At 42.9% G+C, this 23,310-nt stretch overlaps 1 protein-coding gene across 1 annotated transcript; it reads left to right on the forward strand.

Annotated features, from left to right (window-relative positions):
* The first annotated feature begins 15,300 nt into the window (after positions 1–15,300).
* On the forward strand, positions 15,301–16,479 carry LOC130713118 (uncharacterized). Its single transcript, XM_057562917.1, has 4 exons — positions 15,301–15,589; positions 15,665–15,761; positions 15,861–15,982; positions 16,418–16,479. The coding sequence occupies exons 1-4, from the start codon at positions 15,301–15,303 to the stop codon at positions 16,477–16,479; spliced, it is 570 nt and encodes a 189-aa protein (XP_057418900.1).
* Positions 16,480–23,310: the final 6,831 nt, after the last annotated feature.

Below are 23,310 nucleotides of genomic sequence, written 5' to 3' on the forward strand. Positions count from 1 at the left end.
CTTGGTTTGGATGGAGACTCGACGCAGGAGGCAGCATCATTCACCGGTGCGACAGCGAATTTCGCCGCCTCGGCGGCCTCATCGTGTGATCCTGGATTCTCCGGTACGAACGGCGGGAGTACAGCCGCCTTCTCCTCCTCCACCACCTCCTCCATCGCCTTCACAGGTTGGATCTCTGGAGCGCTCACCAGAGAATTCACCTGCTCCGGAGCAACAGCCGGCGGTGACACAGGAGCAATGGCGCCATCTGATGCGCAGCATTGGCAACATCCAGCAGAGGAATGAGCATCTACAGGCTCAGTTGGATTTCTACCGTCGCGAGCAGCGGGACGATGGAAGCAGAGAAGCAAATTCCGTGGCTGAGTTCCGTCCGTTCTCGGAGGATGTCGAGAGTGTGGCGATTCCGGATAATATGAAAACGTTAGTTCTGGATTCTTACAGCGGAGATTCCGATCCGAAGGATCATCTTCTGTATTTCAATACGAAGATGGTGATAATTGCGGCGTCAGATGCGGTGAAGTGCAGGATGTTTCCATCGACGTTCAAATCGACGGCGATGGCGTGGTTCACAACTTTGCCGCGCGGATCGATTTCGAATTTCAGAGACTTCTCATCAAAGTTTCTAGTGCAATTTTCGGCGAATAAGAATCAGCCGGTGACGATCAATGACCTATACAATATTCGCCAGCAAGAAGGAGAGTCACTGAAAGAGTACATGGCAAGGTACGGCGCAGTGTCGGTCAAGGTTGAGGACGAGGAGCCTCGAGCTTGTGCTCTAGCATTTAAAAACGGTTTGCTACCGGGAGGATTGAACAGTAAATTGACACGTAAGCCGGCGCGTTCGATGGAGGAGATGCGTGCTCGCGCCAGCACTTATATTCTTGATGAGGAGGACGACGCTTTCAAAAGAAAGCGCGCGAAGCTGGAAAAGGGCGACACGTCGCCCAAGCGCGCGAAAAAAGATAAGAATGGCGAAGATAAGGGGGATGGCAAGCAGCATAGGCAAGATAAAGGGAAGCCGGCATTGAGGCCGACCAAGGAGCAGTTGTATCCACGGCGTGATGACTATGAACAGCGCCGGCCATGGCAATCCAAGTCCCATCGCCAGCGGGAGGAAGCTGACATGGTAATGAATACCGAATTAACGGATATGCTCCGTGAGGCGAGGGGCGCAAATCTAGTGGATGAGCCAGAGGCCCCTAAGTATCAATCACGGGACGCCAATCCCAAGAAGTGGTGTGAATTCCATCGGTCCGCCGGGCACAGCACAGACGACTGCTGGACTTTGCAGCCGGAAATTGATAAGTTGATTCGGGCGGGATATCAAGGAAATCGCCAAGGCCAGTGGCGCAACAACGGCGATCACAACAAAACGCATAGGCGAGAAGAGGAGCGAGTGGACACTAAGGGCAAGAAAAAGCAAGAATCAGCGGCTATCGCCACAAGAGGAGCTGATGACACGTTCGCTCAACACTCAGGACCGCCCGTCGGGACCATAAACACCATCGCTGGAGGGTTTGGCGGCGGTGGCGACACCCATGCGGCGCGGAAACGCCATGTTCGTGCGGTTAATTCCGTTCATAAGGTCGCTTTTGGATTCGTACACCCTGATATAACAATCTCGATGGCAGACTTTGAGGGGATAAAGCCTCATAAGGATGACCCGATCGTAGTGCAGTTAAGGATGAACAGTTTCAACGTTAGAAGGGTACTCCTGGATCAGGGTAGTTCGGCTGATATCATCTATGGCGATGCATTCGACAAGTTAGGACTAACTGACAGTGATCTGACTCCATATGCAGGAACCTTGGTAGGTTTCGCGGGGGAGCAAGTGATGGTGCGAGGATACATTGATCTAGACACAATATTCGGGGAAGATGAGTGTGCCAGGGTTTTGAAGGTAAGGTATCTGGTTCTCCAGGTGGTGGCATCTTACAACGTCATCATTGGGCGAAATTCATTGAATCGCCTTTGTGCTGTAATTTCAACGGCCCACTTGGCGGTCAAGTATCCGCTAAGCAGTGGAAATGTTGGAAAGCTGAAGGTGGACCAGAAGATGGCGAGGGAGTGTTACAATAATTGCCTTAACTTGTATGGCAAGAAGAGTGCGTTGGTCGGTCATAGATGTTATGAAATTGAAGCTTCGGATGAAAATCTTGACCCACGTGGCGAGGGGCGGGTAAATAGGCCCACGCCAATTGAAGAAACGAAGGCGCTAAAGTTTGGCGATCGCACTTTGAAGATTGGGACCAGACTGACAGAAGAGCAGGAGACGCGCCTGACAAAGCTGCTTGGGGAGAACCTAGATTTGTTTGCTTGGAGCTGCAAAGACATGCCTGGAATTGATCCAAACTTCATCTGCCATCGACTAGCATTGAATCCAAGTGTCAAGCCTGTTTCACAACTTAGGCGGCGCTTGGGAGGAGACAAGGGAAAGGCGGTTCAACAGGAAGTTGACAAGTTGCTGGCCGCAGAGTTCATCAGGGAAGTGAAGTATCCGACGTGGTTGGCGAACGTCGTAATGGTGAAGAAGGCGAACGGGAAGTGGCGAATGTGTGTAGATTACACAGACTTAAACAAAGCATGTCCAAAAGATTCGTATCCCCTTCCCAGCATTGATAGCCTCATTGATGGTGCCTCGGGCAACGAACTGCTTAGTTTGATGGACGCTTATTCTGGCTATCATCAGATCCGCATGCACCCGGCAGACGAGGACAAAACGGCTTTCATGACCGCCAGAGTCAATTATTGCTATCGCACCATGCCGTTTGGACTAAAGAACGCTGGGGCGACCTACCAAAGGTTGATGGATAGGGTGTTTGCTGGGCAGGTGGGAAGAAACATGGAGGTTTACGTTGATGATATGATTGTTAAATCGGTACGTGGTTTGGACCATCATCAAGATCTGGGGGAAGCATTTGGCGAGATAAGGAAGCACAATATGCGCCTCAACCCGGAGAAATGCTCTTTTGGTGTTCAGGGTGGCAAGTTTTTGGGATTCATGATCACATCCAGAGGAATAGAGATAAACCCAGATAAATGCAAGGCGATTCAGCAGATGAAAAGCCCTTCTAATGTGAAGGAGGTCCAACGTTTAACAGGGCGAATAGCAGCGTTATCTCGGTTTCTTCCTAAGTCTGGTGACAGATCTTTCCCTTTTTTCAAGTGTCTTCGCAAGAATGTCGCATTTGAGTGGACGGCGGAGTGTGAGGAAGCTTTTGTTCGCCTCAAGGAACTCCTATCGTCGCCACCAATCTTGTCGAAGCCAATACAGGGACACCCGCTGCATTTGTATTTTGCTGTGAGCGATAGTGCTCTGAGTTCTGTGATATTGCAGGAGGTAGATGGCGAACATCGAATTGTTTATTTTGTTAGTCACACACTCCAGGGCGCAGAGGTCAGATACCAGAAAATTGAGAAGGCAGCATTAGCGGTCCTCGTCACCGCCCGGCGGTTAAGACCTTACTTTCAGAGTTTTCCAGTAAGGGTGCGGACGGATTTACCCCTGAGACAAGTGTTACAAAAACCGGATTTGTCAGGCAGATTGGTTGCCTGGTCGGTTGAATTGTCCGAATATGGGTTGCAATATGATAAACGAGGCAAGGTTGGCGCACAGTCGCTGGCTGATTTTGTGGTGGAATTAACCCCAGATCGGTTTGAAAGAGTAGACACACAGTGGACTCTCTTTGTAGATGGATCCTCCAATAGCAGCGGCAGTGGCGCGGGAGTAACGTTGGAGGGACCAGGGGATCTAGTACTGGAACAATCGCTGAAATTTGAGTTCAAAGCCACAAACAACCAGGCAGAGTATGAAGCTCTCATCGCCGGGTTGAAGTTGGCGCGGGAGGTAAAGATCGGGAGCTTGTTGATAAGGACGGACTCGCAGTTGGTGGAGAATCAAGTGAAGGGCACTTTCCAGGTCAAAGATCCTAATCTGATCAAGTACCTGGAGCGAGTGCGATATTTGATGACGCTTTTTCAAGAGGTTGTGGTGGAATATGTTCCTCGGACTGAAAACCAGCGGGCGGACGCGTTGGCCAAATTGGCGAGCACGCGAAAGCCCGGCAACAATAGAAGTGTGATTCAGGAAACGCTGGCGTTCCCCAGCATTGAAGGCGAGCTTATGGCATGTGTGGACAGAAGGGCGACATGGATGGGGCCTATATTGTCTATCTTGGCGGGGGACCCGGCGGAAGTAGAGCAATGCACAAAGGAGCAGCGGCGAGAGGCGAGCCACTACACTCTCATCGACGGACACTTGTATCGCCGTGGTTTTTCGGCGCCATTGTTAAAATGCGTGCCGCCAGAAAAGTACGAGGCGATCATGTCTGAGGTGCACGAGGGAGTGTGCGCAAGCCACATTGGGGGGAGATCTTTGGCTTGCAAGGTGTTGAGGGCGGAATTCTACTGGCCCACCCTCAGGAAAGATTGCATGGACTTTGTGAAAAAATGCAAAAAATGTCAAGTGTTTGCTGATTTATCTAAGGCACCGCCAAAGGAGCTGGTAACGATGAGCGCCCCGTGGCCTTTCGCCATGTGGGGCGTGGACTTGGTCGGACCTTTTCCGATCGCCAAGTCGCAAATGAAGTTTATATTGGTGGCGGTGGATTATTTCACTAAGTGGATTGAGGCCGAGCCCTTGGCCAAAATAACCTCTGCAAAAATAGTCAACTTCTACTGGAGGCGAATTGTTTGCAGGTTCGGGATCCCAAGGGCGATCGTATCCGACAACGGGACCCAGTTTTCAAGCAATCAAACTAGAGAATTTTGCAAGGAAATGGGCATACAGATGAGGTTTGCCTCTGTAGAACATCCGCAAGCAAACGGGCAAGTGGAATCTGCAAACAGGGTAATCCTGCGTGGATTAAGGCGACGGCTCAAGGAGGCTAAGGGAGCATGGCTGGAGGAACTCCCGGTGGTGCTATGGTCATACAACACCACTGTGCAATCCACTACAAGGGAAACCCCCTTTAGAATGACCTATGGGGTTGATGCTATGTTGCCAGTGGAGATTGACAACTTCACATGGCGAACCCAACCAGATTTTGAAGGGGAGAATCAGGCCAATATGGCGGCGGAGTTGGACCTTTTGTCGGAAACGCGTGACGAGGCGCACATTCGGGAAACAGCGATGAAGCAGCGCGTGGCGGCAAAGTTCAACAGCAGGGTTCGCGTCCGAGATATGCAGGTCGGCGACCTGGTCCTCAAGTGGCGATCGGGAGCCCCGGGAAATAAGCTTACTCCTAACTGGGAGGGGCCCTACCGCCTTATTAAAGTTCTTGGTAATGGGGCCTTTCATTTAGAGGAGCTTGATGGAAGGCGGCTACCTCGGTCGTTCAATGGTTTGAGCCTGCGCTACTATTATAGTTGATCGCAGGCGAGAAAGCGAGCAAGGCGGAGTCGCCGGAGCCAGATATCTTTAAAATTTTCTGAAAAGTGTTTCCAAATTCTCCAATGTATTACAATAACAAAGCGTGCTCTTTTTCTCCGAAAGGAGTTTTTTAATGAGGCGCTCCATCAATAAAATAAAACGAAAATTCACGAAATTCGTGTCCAAAAATTCCAGGGATTCCCTGACGATCGGAATTGTCGATCGACTTAAAGAATTACGGCGATCACTAAGTGGGACAAGCTTGATCCCCAAAGGGGCTTGCTGGAACCCTGAAGGTGGCGGCGATTCCACAAATGGCCTTTGACGCCTGGGAATCACCCCCCGGAAAGTCTGACGTGATCGCCGGTCCCGTAAACGATGTGCTGGGTAAGTCTCGCCAGAATACGACGAGCGCCGTTAACTAGGCAAAAGTCTTGGGACCCCCAAATGGCCATTGGGATCCAAGCATTGTAAGCCCCGAGCGGGCAAAGCCCCGGGCGAAGCCCTCAAGAATGGAGGCCGTTTTCTCCCTTTGGGGAAAACGTCTAAAGTCTTGGTGGTGGAATACCAAGCAACAAGTCCTAGTTAAAATTAATGCACGAAATCGTTAGGCGTAATTCAATCATATGACGCGTGAAAAACAGCGCAAGATATAAGGTCGGCGAATGAATAAGGTGGAAGGCGAGTGCTTGGTCACTCAGGATGTTGAGTATTTTACTACTCCGGCGTGTTGGGGGGTTAAACTATGAAACTCGTTCTTAAATTTTTTAAGCAATAAGAATACGGCGACCAAAAAATGTACGGCGAAGAGCATTCCAACATGGTTTACAAAATATCCAACGGCGATATAAAAAGCTATGGCAAGGTGGCGAGGTTGCTTAAACATAGATGCATGGCGGAAAAGTACACTACAAGGTGGCAGTAAAAGCTAAAGTAATGTTAAAATTACATTATTCATTGTTTTCTTTCTCTTTCTCTTGTTCTTCTTCTTCCTCTTCTTCTTCAGTCGCTGTCCAGAGGTGTTGGTCAATCAGGGGAGGATCGTCGGAACCAACCAGTCCTTCAGCGGTTATCTCTTTCATTACTCCCATGGCGCTAAAGTCAAAGTTCGGGTACAAATGTTGGGCCTGATCTTTGGCGAGATAGAAACCGCGCTCGCGGTTGTCGAGGGCGATGTCAGCGGCTTGTTCCCTCGCCTCAGTGGCTTTGGTTTTCTCCGTCGCCAGCTCGTCCCCGAGCACTTTTATTTTTGCCAGTTGTGAAGCAATCTCGGCATCTTTCGAGGCGAGGGCCTCGGCGTGAGCACCAGTCGTTTTCTTGATTTCCTCAGCTGTGGCTTGCATCACCGCCTCCATGTCAGACCTCGCCAGGGCCAGGGACTCGGCAGACTTTTTCTCTTGCTCCGCCAGCGCCTTCTTCACTAACTCCAGCTCAGTGCGCAATATTGCGAGCTCTGACTCCTTAGCAACCAGCGCCTCGCTTCTGGCGATCAAGTCCTTCTCAGCTTGCTCTTTTTCCTTTTTGCAAGTTTGAAGGCTTGCGTCAAGACCATCCGCTTCCTCCTTCATCAGCGCCAGCTGATCCTCCAGTTCGCCGATTTTAATCCCCGCCGTGCCAATCATCTTGTCGGCATAGACCTTGTCTTTTCCTGCCTGCGTCGCTAGTTTGTCGAAACGCTTTTCCCAAGCAGCGGCGGCTTCTTGATGCTTAGCACTCTCGGCCTTCAATCGCTCAGCTTCGATGGTGGCGATGTTGAACTTTTCAAACGCGTGGGCAAAGATGCACCCAGCGCGTAGGAGGCAAGCGAGAGTTTCCTCCTTGGTTTCATTGATACCCCGGCTCAAAACCTCTTTCTCTATGACTTCGCGGTTGAGGCCGGTAAGCAAGAATTCTGAAGGTTCAATGGCGTTAGGAAGCATGTTGAAGTAGCTGGAGGAACCGCTCTCTTTACCAGGAGCTTGCTCAATCTGGGTTGCGGCGACATTAGAAGATCCCTCTTCGCGGCGAGGTGGAGGAGACGCAGGGCACCCATCATTTGTTGGGGGCGGGCTAGGAGGTGCGTCCTGGCGAGGAGGAGACTGGGGGGTTTCATTTTCTTTCCTTTTCTCCCCGGCAAGAGCATCAGAAGACGTGGCGGCTGTTGTGGCATTGACGTTGACAGATTTCTCAGCAGCTGAAGGTTGGGAGATGTTGGCGGTCGAATCAGCGGTTGGTGACGGATCAGCAGAGGTAGTTGTGGCACCAGCAGAGGTAGTAGTGGCATCGGTGGAGGCAGTTGTGGCACCTACAGTAGTGGACTTGGTGGCGGCTGTAGAGGCCACGTCCGCGGTAGCAGATTTGGGGGCCGGGACAGTGGTTGTCTCGGTAGCTGCGGCGGCGGAGGCTTTAGCAACACTTTTACCTTTAGACGCAGCGGCGGTGGTGGGTTGAGCGCCAGGGTTGGAGGTGCCGGCGACGGAGGAGGCTTTGACCAATTTTCTCCTTTTGGGAGCGTAGGCGCCCTCACCTTGGTTCTCGGCACCGCCTCGCTTTTTCACGTCGCCCTCAGTGTTGAACTTTGGGGAAAAGCGGGCCATTCTCCTCTCACGAGCCTTCAGGAGCTCGGCGTTTGTAAAGTTCATGTCTTCTGCAACAAAGAAAAATATCAGTAACAACATAAGAGGCGAGAAAGAAGATGTCGATAATAGAAGTAAGCCATGGACGACCTAGGTATTTGGGAGTCCTTGAGGAGCCAGCGCCCTCAAGGACTGTTGAGCAGTCAAGGATGGGGAGTGGGGCAAGGAGATGCAGAAAAGCTTTGTCGTTAGCGGACAAGGATTCCTCGGAAGGATCAGTAATCCCATTAGGCTTCTCCGTCCAGTAAAGGGGGAAAAGGGCGGTCTCGTCTCTAAGGGTGAAGGCCTCTGGGTAGGCGGGATGAACCGCTACACGGAAGTACTTCCGCGCAAAGGAAGACTTCGCATTACTTTTGTGGGGATGCAAGCACTTCCGGCCGGCCCGGGCCTTCAAGGAAATCCATCCTTTGTTTTTGATGGACTTGGGGTCGACGTCGTAGAGGTAGAAGAAACTGGTGGGGGATAGGGCGATGCCAACAGCGGCGCTTAAGATTTCAAAGCACCGAATGAAGGCCCAGGCGTTGGGGTGGAGTTGGCAGGGAGCCGCGTTGATGTCGCGGAGGACGGTTTGAACAAAAGGCGAGAAGGGAAGCCTGATTCCAAGCTCGCTAAACATGTATTCATATGCAAAGAAAAAATGGGATCTCTTTACGTCGCCGTCTGGCTTATGAAGCCAGGGGCGATCCCCAGGACTGCAAATCCAGATCCTGAGTTTGGCGTTAAACTCATCGTCATTAGACAAACCACCCAAGGAGTTTACGAACTGCACGATGAGATCGCTATCCTGGAAAATAGAAAGTTGGTCTATAGCCTCGTGAGTGGGGGCTATTTGGACTGGAAGGGGCAGAGTGGCGTAGGTTTTTAGTCGATAAGGAGGGATCTCCGGGACCTCTAAACGGAGGCCGCCGGCAGCGGTGGCGTCGGGGTCGCTTCCAGAAGAGGATGAGGAGTGATTAGGGGAGGTAGGGTTTGAAGCCATTTTTAGAAGGCAGCAAAGTGAAAGAAAGGAAAAGATGAGTATGTGAATGATGCAGAGATAAGGACAGTGGGACTCACCGGAGTAAGATGTGAAGAGTGGGTAGCGGAAGGGGTGATAAGCGATGGCTCCGGAACGGAAGTTGGCAGAAGGAGTCTGGTAAGCGATTAGGGAGGTGAAGAGGGGTTTCGGAAAGGGATGATTGTAGGGAAGAAGGGTTTTTATAGGGAAAGGAGGGAGTCTGGAAGGGTGACGCGTGTTGGACGCGTGTGGAAGGTTAGAAGTCATGCTGGTTTTGGGAAGGTGGGTCGCGTGTAATGGGGAGTTACTGCGCATGATGGGACGGTTATGAAAGGTGAAGTGACGGTTCCGGAGAAAGAGGGAAATTGATGTAACTGACACATCACGTGGGGCAGTCACGTGGGGCAGTTAGGGATTTGAAAGAGTTTTGAAATAAGAGAAAGCGCGAAAGGCCTCGCCACTGAAGAAACCAAACGCCATCGCCTGACAGGTGATGCCAGGAACAAAGTTTAGTCGCTCCAGAATGATGCCCGCCGGCGAACGGTCATGTACCTGCTCCAGCTAATCGCCAGCACGGAGCAATCGCTGTCGCCGCTTGTGGACTTGTGGACTTGTGGGCTTGCCGGCTCGGGTTGCTCGCCAAGTCAGTGGACTGGGTGGCTAAAGATGTTAGTTTCCTTTTACTCACGCCATGTTGGCGATATAGTTTACCACACTTTTCTCAAGTCATGTTGACAGCTTAGATCCCAGTGTACAATAGGACACATGTAAAGGCATTTAAAAGACACACTTAGCTCTCATACTTCGAGCTCGGTGTCTTGTGGACTAGTGGACTGGGCGAGCCCCTAGAGGGGCAACGCCCAGCATATAGCCCGCCCCGTGGCGGGGCCCTGGCCTTAAATTGGGCCTTGATCTCGGAGGCCCAATTGGCCCAATAGGTAGTACCCGAGCTCTATAAATTGGAGGTAGTTATCAGTTGTAAGGGACTTTTGCTCATTTGATGAAATCATACATGAAATTCAGCATTCTCTCTCTAGCGCAATTCTCCACTCTCTAGGTACTATACCTTTCATCAATGTTCATTGCAAGAACAGGTTAGTAGCAACATAAGGGGTAAGAAAGGAAATGATGATGAAATAACGAAAGAGAAATGGCGATGATAGAAATAAACTATAAATGTCCTAAGTATTTGGGTGTCCTTGAAAGGCGAGCGCCCTCAAGGACTGTTGCGCAGTCAAGAATGGGAAGTGGGGCGAGGAGATTCAAAAAGGCTTTGTCGTTGACAGACAACGATTCATCTGAAGGGTCGGTGATCCCATTGGGCTTTTCCGTCCAGTAGAGGGGAAAAAGGGCAGTCCCGTCCCTAAGGGTAAAGGCCTCAGGATAGGCGGGGTGAACCGCCACGCGGAAATATCTCCGGGCGAAGGAGGACTTCGCGTTACTCTTGTGAGGGTTCAGGCATTTACGGCCGGCTCGGGCCTTCAAAGAGATCCATCCTTTATTTTTGATGGACTTGGGGTCAACATCATAAAGGTAGAAGAAGCTGGTGGGAGGTGGGGCGGTGCCAACAGCGGCGCACAAGATCTCGAGGCACCGGATGAAGGCCCAGGCGTTGGGATGGAGTTGACAAGGAGCCGCATTGATATCACGGAGAACGGTTTGAACGAAGGGTGAAAAAGGAAGCCTGACTCCAAGCTCGCCAAACATATACTCATATACAAAGAAAAAATGGGATCTCTTCACATCGTCGTCGACCCTATGAAGCCAGGGGCGGTCCTCAGCACTGCAAGGCCAAATCCTGAGTTTGTCGTTTATTTCATCATCGTCAGACAAACCACCAAGGTTACTCACGAATTCCACGATAAGTTTCCTATCCTGGAAAACGGAGGGTTGGTCTATAGCTTCGTGGGAGGGTGCTATCTGGACTGGAAGGGGTAGGGTAGCAAAGGTTCTCGATCGGTACTGGGGAATTTTCGGGACCTCTAGACGGAGGTCGCCGGCTGCGGTAGAGTCAGGGTCATTCTCAGAAGAAGAAGAGGTGTGATTAGGGGAGTTAGGGTTTGAAGCCATTTTTGACAACTAAGTGAGGGAAAAGAAAAGATAAGTAGAGATAAGATGCAGAGATAAGGGAACAAGGACTCACTGGGTAAGGACGTGAAGAGTGGGTAGCGGAAAGGGTGAAAGGCGACGACACCAGAGCGGAAGTTGGAAGAGGGAGCTTGGTAAGCGATAAGAGAAGTAAAGAGAGGTTTCGGAAAGGGATGATTGTAGGGGAAAAGGGTTCTTATAGGCAAGGGAGGGAAGTTGGAAGGGTGACGCGTGGTGGACGCGTGTGGAAGGTTGGAGGTCATTATGGATCTTGGGAAGTGGGACGCGTGTGATGGGGAGTTACTGCGCATGATTGGACAGTTATGAGGAGTAAGGTGACGGTTGCGGAGAAAGGGGAAACTGACGTATCACATGGAGCAGTTGGAGATTTAAAAGGTTTTTGAGATAAGGGCAAGCGCGAAAGGCCTCGCCACCGTGAAATCCAAACACCTCGCCACCATGAAGACTAAACGCCATCGCCTAACAAGCAATGTCGCCAATGAAAGCTTAGCCGCCAGCCAAGGGCATCGCCAGCCAACACTTGGATGATCAGTGCATGGTTAACGCCTGCCACCTAGCCCGCCGACTCCAACTAATCGTCGGTACAAAGCAATCATTCCCGCCGCCTGTGGACCTGTGGACTTGCCGGTTTGGGTTGCTCGCCAAGACCAGTGGACTGGGTGACTAAAGATGCTTATTTCCTTTGCTTACGCCATGTCGGCGACGTAGTTTTCCTCTTCTTTCCTCAAGCCATGTTGGCAGCTTAGATTCCAGCACGCCATAGGATGCATTTAAGAGCATTTAAAAGACACACTTAGCTCTCATACTTCGAGCCCGGTGTCTTGTGGACTTGTGTACTGGGCGAGCCCCTAGAGGGGCAACGTCCAGGGTTCAGCTCGCCCAAGAGCGAGAGCCTGGCCTTAAGTTGGGCCTCAACTTCGAAGGCCCAATTGGCCCAATAGGTAGTGCCCAAGCTCTATAAATAGGAGGTAGTTACCAATTGTAAGGGACTTTTAGCTCATTTTGATTAAATAACACATAAAATTCAGCACTCTCTCTCATGATCTTTCTCTCTCTAGCATATTCATCCACTCTCTAGGTACTATCCCTCTCTCAAATGACCATTCCATGTGGTGTTGTTGACCCTAAGTCAGTTTGCATGGTCGATGGAAAATGTTCTAAACACTTTCCATAAAAATTAATAAAAATAATTTAAAAATTATATTAATTTCTATTAAAAAAATTAAATCGATTTAGATTTATTTTTCATAATATTTAATTTTTCTTAATTAATTATATGAAATCAATCATGGTATTGGAATTGCAAAAACTAGGTAATGCGGTAATTTATCTTAATTGTTTTAAATCTATGTAATTGAAAATTTTAGTTTAAATAAAATTATTCAATTGTAATTGTGTTTTATATTAATTTTTTAAATTAATATAAAAATTCAATGAAGCTAATAAATTAGTGAAACCTTTCTTTTTACATGAAGGTATAGTCTACATTTCTAAACCTTGTTGTAGGTAGCTTAGTCACTTAATAAAAATAAAATAACTAACGACTACAGATAAAGAGAGAACTTTTCCAGTTGAGAGGAAAAAAAATGATAAACCTTTTCACTGATTTTCCACGTTTTAGGCTTTTGACTCTTTGGTATACTGGATTATCCCATCCACAAACTTCATCTGGAACGGAAGTTTTTGATAATCTCATTGCTTGCATTTCAATGTTCCACGGAACTATACGCAACACCTACATCAACTCAGTTAGGAACTCCTGAATTTGCATCCTCAAATACAATATCTCATCTTAATCTATGATTAATAGGAATAAAACCATCAAATTTAATCACAAAAGCAGTATATTTTTTTCAATAAATAAAAAAAATTAATTTCGGATATCATGTAATATATATATAGACAAAGGAAACAAAAATACATTAGGGACTACATTACACCACCAATTTGTTTTTAATTAAAGAGCCACCTTCGTGAACACAATATACATCAAGAGAAAAGAAGAAATTGTGAGATGCGAGCCAATACAACACTAAAAACAAATATTGTAGTGAGAAGATGCATTGCAATAAAAACCTCGAAGGTTTAAAGGAAATCAGAGTAGAAACCTATGATCAATGAGAGGAAACCTCAATCCGGTAATGAGAGAGTGAGAAACAAAGAAATGAATGAAGGGAAAATAAAAAATAAAATAAAAAAGATAAACGTACCTTAAGGAAAAGATTATCAACAAACAGAAGAAGAGTGAAAGAACACAGAAGACTGAAAGAAATTGAAAGAGAAACAGAAGAGGGTGTTTGGTGGTGTGCTTATATAGGCAAACAGCCAAACACAAACCTAGGAACCAGTGAAGTGAAAACAATTGGGTTTTCAAAAAAAGAGCGATTTTGAGTTTTTAGGACTGATACGGTGTGTGCTGTTTCATGTGAACCTTTCTTACTCAATACTAGTCAATAGTCAATACTACCTTACATTTTTCTCTTCATTTCTTTCTTTTTAAAGATTTTTACTTTTTGACACCAATAATTACTAGTTACTACCCTACCTAATATGGTTCATTACTGTAAGACCCCAAAATCTATATACTTTAGAAAAGAGGAAGGATGTGAGCCCCACCTCTATGACTTGGCACTCCAAGAATGAGAAATCAATCAATCCTATGAAGGTATTTAAGGTAATTAATTAAAAATAATTTGTTTAAAATAATTAATTACTTATTAAATTATTTAATTATTTATTTAAGGAAATCTATATATGTAAATGTTTATTTATTTACTTCAATTGAGAAATGTTTATTTATTTACTTCAATACGGGTTGAAGCTATATTTTCCATTCACACCATTTTTTTAATTAGAAACAAATCAAGCACTCATCAGATTTTTTCAAAAAAAAAATGGTTTAGTTTATGAATTTAATAAAATATTAAAAATAACGAAAATTAGTGGCAAATCTCTTTATTAAAACAGAGAAATATTTTCCGGACATTTCTCATTGCCTCAAATTTCCATATTTATGGTGAATTCCTTATTTACTTTAATTTCATCATTTAAGTTCAGTATGCAATATTAATTTCAAAAAAAAAATGAACCAATTAATTCTAAATTATTAACATAATTATATGAAAAAATAAATCATTAATTTAATCTGTGGACCACTTAATTACATTAATTTTAAATTAACATTTAAAAGTCATTAAATGGTCAGCAGAATAAAGGCTTTTTACGTTTTATTTTTGAACCCCATTTCAAAAAAAATATATATATTTAAATTAATTTATAATTTATTTTAGGTAATTACTAATGGAATACATTTAATGCTAATTACAATTTAAAAACAACAATCAGCTATTCTCCTTTTTAAGCATAATTTTAATTGAATGGAATTAAAAGTATTTTAATACACATCAATACTAGGTCAATTATTGAAAAAGTTATGCAATTAATATAGAGCTATACGAGTAAAATACTTTTGACTTTATTTAAATTGTATGGTTCAAATTTTAAATAAACAATTAAGGTTATTTAAAATTCTAAAATAAATAATCAAGGTATTTAAGGTAATTAATAATGGTATACATTTAATGCTAATTACAATTTAAAAACAACAATCAGCTATTTACCTTTTTTAAAATAATTTTAATTGAATTGATTTAAAATTATTTTATTACACATCAATACTAGGTCAATTATGAGCAAAAGTCATGCAATAAATGTACAATTATAATTATTATTTCCTTTATTTAGAATTAATGGTTCGAAATTTAAAGAAAAAATTAAGATAATTAATGATTCTAAAATAATTAGTCAATGTGTTATTTTTTTCCCCTAATTACATCGATTAATTTCTAAAAAGTCAAATTATTTACGTCGTCGGTGGAAAATTATGAAATCAAGTTGATTGTATTGCACCATTACACAGCAACAACTATATATATATATATATATATATATATATATATATATATATAGATAGATAGATAGATACCTCCTTACTCATAGCACCACACCAAACTCTTCTCCAACACAACACAAATTGGTTTTTCAACATTTTGCTTTTTATCTTCTCTACCCGAAACCTTTAACAGTAAATGGCCATGAAAATAGACTTGATTTCCTGCATCACACCGTCTAAGGTGAACTGGTGTCTAAAACTAAAAATTGTCCGTTAGTGGACATTAATGCATCGAGGGATCCCAAAGTCCAGTGAGATGGTTTTCATGGATGAAAATGGCGACAAAATTCACAGTTCTATTTGCAGTGACCTATTTCCCAAGTTTTATTTAACAATTATTCCAGGATTTACATATATCATAGGAAATTTCACAGTCCGGGATAATTTTGAATATTTTCCCTCAAACTCTCATCCGTTTGAACTCCACTTCCGGGCCGACACTTTTTACCATCTAATTCATGATTTCCCCATAACCCGCTCACCCTATTCCTTTGTCCGAATACCAGATGTACTTAACCTAGATGTGAGCTACAACAATTTAATAGGTGAGAATTTTGTTTTTTTTTTATATTTCTTGTTTACATTAATGGAAAAATATACCTGATATATTATTATTTTAGATGTAATTGGAGTTCTAACCAAAATTGGAAGAGTTCAAGAATTTACTGTCAACGAAAATGTTGAGAAGCTGGTTAGATTTGATCTTTCTGCAGCAGGGTAATTGTATATACAATTATGCATTGATATAATTCTATGAAATCTTTTTTATTTCGTAGACTTTAAAACCCTAATATACTTCAATGAATTATATTGCAGCACCAAAATTATAAGTGTACTGATTGCACAGTTTGTAGACCAATACATTGATTTTGTGTCTACTGGTCGTGCGTTAGGTGTGGTTGTTTTGATACAGCTTGGCAGAGTCAAGGCTCGCCCAGGTATATTTGTCGAGTTATGTTATTCATTACTAACTTAGTGTTTTAAAACATACTTTTTACTTACTTTTTCATTTAATTGTTTTTTGTGGCGATGACCTACGTAGGAACTACAAATTAACTCAACCTTGACAGCCTTTGAGGCAATGTCACTGAACGTAAATTCAAGGATATCCCCTTTGAGCAGGCCATGTTCATCGCAAAATTTCTTCCATCCACTTCCGAACTTCGCATTCTGATGTTTCCTTCCTCGAGCCAGAATTTTGCAAGGAACGTTTTTCCCCCAAAAACCATGAAGCATGACCTTTCTAATACGATATTTGGCAATGAATTTGCCAATCTTCGCAGGAATAGTCTACAAAATGTGTTGTAGAAAAAAAAAACTTAAAATAACCAAGTTAAACATGTTAACCTAAATTTTTTAAAAAATCAATGCAGACTTACCATTTGACTGCCAGTTGGTTGATAGTAGGTTAGATCTGCAACGAAATACGGGTTAGAACTATCCCCCTTGAAAACAGCAATCCTAGAGTTTGGACAAAATTCACAACTTCTTGAAACGTTGGCCATGATTCAGTAAAACCTAAAGCGTGAATGATTTTTTGTATACGACCGCACTCACTAGAACCTCCCTAACAATATATATAGAGAAAACTTTTCATGATAGTAATATATATGGTTTGAAAATAAAATTAATTTCAATTTATTTTATTTTTTACATCTAAAATTATAAAATACTTTCAGATTGTTAATTTATTTTTAATTCTAAATGAGTATCAAATCAACCAATATCTTGAACGATATCAACTCAGTGCAACATGTGTTCTGTTGATAATTACATTAATGATTTAATTTTTCATATAATTATGATGATAATTTAGAATTAATTTTTTTTTTTTGAAATTAATATTTCATACTGAACTTAAATGATGTAATTAAAGTAAATAAGGAATTCACCATAAATATGGAAATTAGGGGCAATGAGAAACGTCCGGAAAATATTTCTCTGTTTTAATAAAGAGATTTGCCACTAATTTTCGTTATTTTTAATATTTTATTAGATTAATAAACTAAACCATTTTTTTCTTGAAAAATCTGATGAGTGCTTGATTTGTTTCTAATTAAAAAAATGGTGTGAATGGAAAATATAGCTTCAATCTTGAAAGTCAATGTGACAATTGAAAATAAAAAAGTTGGGTACCTGCAACTTAAAGATAAAATCATTGAGTGTTTATTCTTATGGTTTAAATTTTAATTTGAAGTAAATTTCCCATAAGTTATGGCCACAGTTATGTAACGGAATTATGGCCATTGATTTCAGATTTCGGATCCCTCACACGTTATGGCCACAGTTATAGGTCAGAATTCACTCCTTAATTAACGGTTTTTTACTTTCTAATTAGGGTAATCAATTAGAAATTTGATATCAAAAAAATGAAAAATATATAAAATCCACGGTGGTAGGCAGCATTGTGCATTCACCTACTCCATGGAACCAAACGTAGAGAAGGTAGGTTCTGTTGAGGCAAGGGCAAAGAGAAAAGCAATACTATCAAATAGAAGAGATTGTGGTACCTCATCAAGCTCATCCAACCCCAATTCTTCTACCTTAGATATCAATACTTAGGCTCTAGATACACTTCCTTCAATTTCAAGAAAATTATTCTCAAGTACTGCAAAGATCTCTTCAAAACACCACTCCCAACAAGTCAATAGCAGTGCAAAAAAACCAAGGGCTAAAGCATGTCAACCCCTTTCAAATGATGAAAATTCTCCAATCTTTGGTAATGTATAGTGTTTTTTTGTTGTTTTTTAGAGTGGTTATAATCCATATCTTTGTTTTACAGTATGAATCATTTAATTGTATAATTTTTGGTTATAGGATCTAGCATTATTGACAAAACTCCATTAGGATGTTCGTCGACAACTATGCCCCCCTTATCAGTGGAAAATTACAACTACAGTACGCCCTTTACCCCAAAAGAAGCAAGAGCAAAGAGAAAATATGTTCTCTCGCAGCAGAAAGGAGGTACTAAATATATTTGGAAAGGTTTATGCGGGTAAGTTCATTTGTTTGTTATTTCATTTTTCTTCATTAATTTTTTTCATTAATATGTTTAACTTTCATCACAACTCTCTTATGTCAGGAATGTACACGGTAGAATTTCAAAAGCGTGGATTACCTCATGCACACATACTTTTGTGGCTTCAACCTCAACACAAAATTAAAAAAATGGAGGATATAGACAAACATGTTTCTGCAGAGCTTCCTGATCCTAAAGTTTATCCAAATTTATACAAGGCAGTATCATCATACATGATGCATGGTCCATGTGGTGTTGTTGACCCTAAGTCAGTTTGCATGGTCGATGGAAAATGTTCTAAACACTTTCCAAAAAAATTCCAGAATTGCACAACAGTTGATGATGATGGTTATCCAATTTATAAAAGAAGAAGAACTGGGATCACAATTTTGAAGAAAGGAGTTCCTCTCGATAATGGTTTTGTTGTTCCTTATAACCCGGTCTTGCTTATGCTTGTTGGAACATGTTGCCTTGCATTTTGTCAAAACAACTGATTGTCGAAGCAGATGCCGTGGCATCTGACCTCGTGAAGCTAGGACATCAGTCCTCAGCTTGTGTTTCTGTTATGGGCCTTCTGAAGATTTGCTGAAGATATGTTTTTGAGTTACTTGAGGAGCAAGTAACTATTCCAAAAGGGTTTTAGTTGTTGGGTTGTTATTTGTTGAAACAATCTTTGTTAAAAGATTGATTTCTATCTTTACTTGTGCAATAAGAAACCGAATCTATCAAGATTGCGTTTTCAAATTGCTGTTATTGGAATCTGTTTCTTCAGCCCGTGCCAACCCTAAAGCCCATGCTACCGCTGCTGAAGTCTATAAAAGGATGAAGACCTAAAACGTGAAGATCACCGAAGCTGAAAGAGAGATTAAGAGTTTTAGGATTTGTTATTGTGCTTCGTCCTTTGTTATTTGTGAATCCTCTTTGCTCACTGATTCTATAAAGCAAAGAAGGGTTCTGTGTTGTTTGATTACATTCAAACTCTGATTGTTCATTGTGTTTACCAATCACTGTGGCAGTGATTGAGAGAAAGTGAGAGGGGCTCTCATACTTAGGTTGAGATTCTAAGTAGAAATACACTGGGTAGATTAGGAAGTGAACTATGAACTGAGGTGTTCATGAGTGTCTGTAATTCCTGAATCTTGAGATAGTGGATTTCCTTTCTTTGGGTGCAAACCCTCCAGACGTAGGTGAAAGTTTTCACTGAACTGGGTTAACAACTTCTGAGTGTTATTGTTTTGTTGTTAAGTTTTGTTTATTGTTAAGCGATTGTCGAACCTCTTGTCCCAGCATCGTGTAGGACAATTGTATCAGAGGGAACCTGAATTACAATTGGCATCAGAGCAGGAACCCTGTTCTGGTTGGGTGAGCTCCAGGGAGTTTATTCAAGTTCTCATGGATAACAAGGAGGGAGGATCAGTCAATAGGCCACCCATTCTGGATGGTACTAACTATGACTACTGGAAGGTTCGCATGACAGCCTTTCTCAAATCGATTGACAACAAGACTTGGAAAGCTATTGTCAAGGGTTGGAAGCACCCCACTAAGGCTGAGGTTGAAGGCACCTCTACTACTGTTGTTGAAAAACCTGAAGAAGAATGGACCAGTGTTGAAGATGAAGCTGCACTTGGAAATTCAAAGGCTCTGAATGCTATTTTTAATGGAGTTGACAAGAATATGTTTAGGCTGATCAATACGTGTACTGTGGCAAAGGATGCTTGGGAAATTCTGAAAACTGCACATGAAGGAACTACTCGAGTGAGGATGTCAAGGCTTCAGATGCTTACTACTCAATTTGAAAATCTGATGATGACTGAAGAAGAGACTATTTCAAAATTCCACATGCGTGTCCGTGACTTGTCTAATGCTTCATTTGCTTTGGGAGAACCTATGTCAGATGAGAAGCTTGTAAGGAAGATCCTGAGATCTCTTCCTCAGAAGTTTGCTATGAAAGTCACTGCAATTGAGGAGGCTCAAGACATTGAGAACATGAAGGTTGATGAACTTATTGGCTCTTTGCAGACATTTGAGTTGAAACTGAGTGGAAAATCTGAGAAGAAGAATAAGAGTATTGCTTTTGTGTCAAACACTGATGAAGGTGATGATGAAGATTGTGAGGGTGAAAATCTGACTGAGGCTCTGGCCATGCTAGCAAGAAAATTCAACAGAGCATTGAGAAAGATTGATAAAAGAACCAGGCCTAATGTCCAGGACATGAAGTTCGATAACAAACCCAAATTTACTAATTCACAGAGGAAGACCAAAGAAGACGAAAAATCTGGTCAGAATAAAGGAGTGCAGTGTCATGAATGTGAAGGATATGGTCACATCAGATCTGAATGCGCCACTTATCTAAAGAAGCAGAAGAAAGGTATGATGGTAACTTGGTCAGATGAAGACACTGAAGATGAGGAGGAGATATCTGCAAACAAAGTCAATGCTTTCTCTGGAACTGTCTATGAGTCTGATACAAGTGATGAGGACATTACAGATGAGGAACTGGCTGAGACTTACAAGCTGCTACACATCAAGTGGGAAGAAGCATGTAAACTTGTGAGAGAAAAGCAAAGTGAGATAGAACAACTTGTCTCTCAGAATGAAAGGCTGAAAGAGCTCAGCACAAAGCTGAAGGAAGATCTGGAGGAATGGCAAAGTAAGTTTAATAATGCTGATGTTATGGAAAAGGCTAATCTAGTGTTGATTAATGCAGGACTTCAAGAGGAAGTGGCAACTCTGACAAGAAAGCTTGAAGCTACTCACAAATCTGTTAGAATGTTGAACAGTGGTTCTGATATGCTTGATGAAATTCTGAAGGAAACTAGCAAGCAAGGAGGGAGTTTGAAGGGAATTGGCTTTGACTATAGAACTGCAAACAAAGAAAATCAGAAAGGTTCAAAGAAATTTGTGTCTGCTGCGAAACAAACTGAATTCAAGAAGCCTAGAAATTATCAGTTGTCAGATTCATTGCTCAGACATGTACCTCAACATGTGAAATCCCAGCTCAAGCTTGAGAAGATTGTACCTTGGAAGTGTCACTACTGTGGTAAGAATGGTCACATAAAGCCCTACTGTTACAGGTTATATGGTTATCCTCAGATGCACGATAAAAAACCTGTTCAGATGAGGAAGGAATGGAAGCCCAAGGGTGAAGTCAGATGTCAGGTAGCTTACACGTCCTTCAGAGCATCATCAAAGGAAGATTGGTATTTTGATAGTGGCTGCTCAAAGCACATGACAGGAAACAAGAGCTTCTTGCAAGATATCAGAAGTCACTCCACCAACTATGTCACTTTTGGAGATGGAGCTAAAGGAAAGATCAAGGGAGTAGGAAAGCTTGTTAGCACAGAATCTCCTAACTTGAACAATGTGTTACTTGTAAATGGCTTAACTGCCAACCTAATCAGCATAAGTCAACTGTGTGATCAAGGGTATGATGTGAAGTTCAATAAGATAGAATGTGTTGTGACCACTGACGATGAGAGAGTTGTGATGAGAGGAGTCAGATCAAAGGACAACTGTTACATGTGGACATCAGAAGAAAAAGCTCATGTTTCCAGATGTTTGTTAACTAAAGAAGATGAGGTGAATGTATGGCATCAAAGACTAGGACATCTCAACTACAGGAGCATGCAAAAGATCATTGCTGATGAAGCAATAAGGGGATTGCCCAATTTGAGCTTGGGAGAAGGAAAGCTATGTGGAGAATGTCAGATTGGTAAGCAAACCAAGGTGCCACACAAGATGCTCCAGCATCAGACCACGACGAAGGTTCTGGAATTGCTTCACATGGATCTCATGGGTCCCATGCAGGTTGAAAGCTTGGGAGGAAAAAGGTATGTGTTTGTCTGTGTAGATGATTTTTCAAGGTACACATGGGTTGAATTTATGAGAGAAAAATCAGAGACTTTTGAAATATGCAAGAATTTATGTTTGAGACTTCAGAATGAGAAGGACTGTGTGATTGTAAGAATCAGAAGTGATCATGGAAGAGAGTTTGAGAATTCAAAATTCTTGGAGTTCTGTGGAACTGAAGGTATTAGCCATGAATTTTCTGCCCCCATCACTCCACAGCAGAATGGAATTGTTGAAAGGAAGAATAGAACTCTCCAGGAATCAGCTAGAGTAATGTTACATGCTAAGAAGATTCCACACCAATTCTGGGCTGAAGCCATGAGTACTGCTTGTTACATACATAATAGAGTCACCATCAGGGCAGGGACATCCTCTACACAATATGAGCTATGGAAAGGTAGAAAGCCGTCTGTAAAATACTTTCACATATTTGGAAGTAAATGTTATATTCTTGCAGATCGTGATCCTAAGAGGAAGCTTGATCCTAGAAGTGATGAAGGAATTTTCATGGGGTATTCTATGAACAGCAAAGCTTATAGAGTTTTTAACTCTCGCACAAGGACCATGATGGAATCTGTGAATGTGACTGTGGATGATGAACCAAGCAAGAAGGAAGAAGCAGTTCTGAATGAAGATGATGATGGTGCTGATGTTCCAGCTAATGCTCCAGCAACCGCCCTCGACAATGAGTCAGAAACAAGTGCTGATGAAAAGGAAGACAAAGATATCACAACAAACAAAGCTCCATCAATCAGGGTTCAGAAGAATCATCCTCAAGAAAACATTATTGGTAATCTTCAAGAAGGGGTGACTACCAGATCCAGAAGTATAATTGCTCACAGTTGTTTCATCTCTAAGATAGAACCCAAGAATGTTAATGAAGCTCTCACTGATGAATACTGGATAAATGCTATGCAAGAAGAGCTAGAGCAGTTCAGAAGAAATGAAGTGTGGGAGTTAGTGCCTAGACCTGAAGAAGTAAACATCATTGGCACTAAGTGGATCTTCAAGAACAAATCAGATGAAGCTGGAACAGTCACAAGGAATAAAGCAAGGCTTGTTGCTCAAGGATATACTCAGATAGAAGGAGTTGATTTTGATGAGACCTTTGCTCCAGTAGCTAGACTGGAATCTATAAGACTCTTGTTAGGTGTTGCTTGTCTTTTGAAGTTCAGACTTTATCAGATGGATGTGAAGAGTGCTTTTCTGAATGGTTATTTGAATGAAGAAGTCTATGTTGAACAACCTAAAGGATTTACAGATCCGCATCATCCAGATCATGTGTACAAGTTGAGGAAGGCCTTGTATGGTTTGAAGCAAGCACCTAGGGCTTGGTATGAAAGGTTAACTGAATTTCTTGTAAGCAATGGGTACAACAAGGGTGGAATTGATAAAACT

This window comes from Lotus japonicus, chromosome 4, assembly GCF_012489685.1.
Source record: "Lotus japonicus ecotype B-129 chromosome 4, LjGifu_v1.2".
Lineage (NCBI taxonomy): Eukaryota > Viridiplantae > Streptophyta > Magnoliopsida > Fabales > Fabaceae > Lotus > Lotus japonicus.

Excerpts from the sequence above, each read along its gene's own strand:
- LOC130713118 (XM_057562917.1), top strand. The coding sequence starts at position 15,301 with ATGGTTTTCATGGATGAAAATGGCGACAAAATTCACAGTTCTATTTGC. Across the intron at positions 15,590-15,664 it reads GAGCTACAACAATTTAATAG|ATGTAATTGGAGTTCTAACC; the intron begins GTGAGAATTTTG and ends TTATTATTTTAG. Across the intron at positions 15,762-15,860 it reads TTTGATCTTTCTGCAGCAGG|CACCAAAATTATAAGTGTAC; the intron begins GTAATTGTATAT and ends ATTATATTGCAG.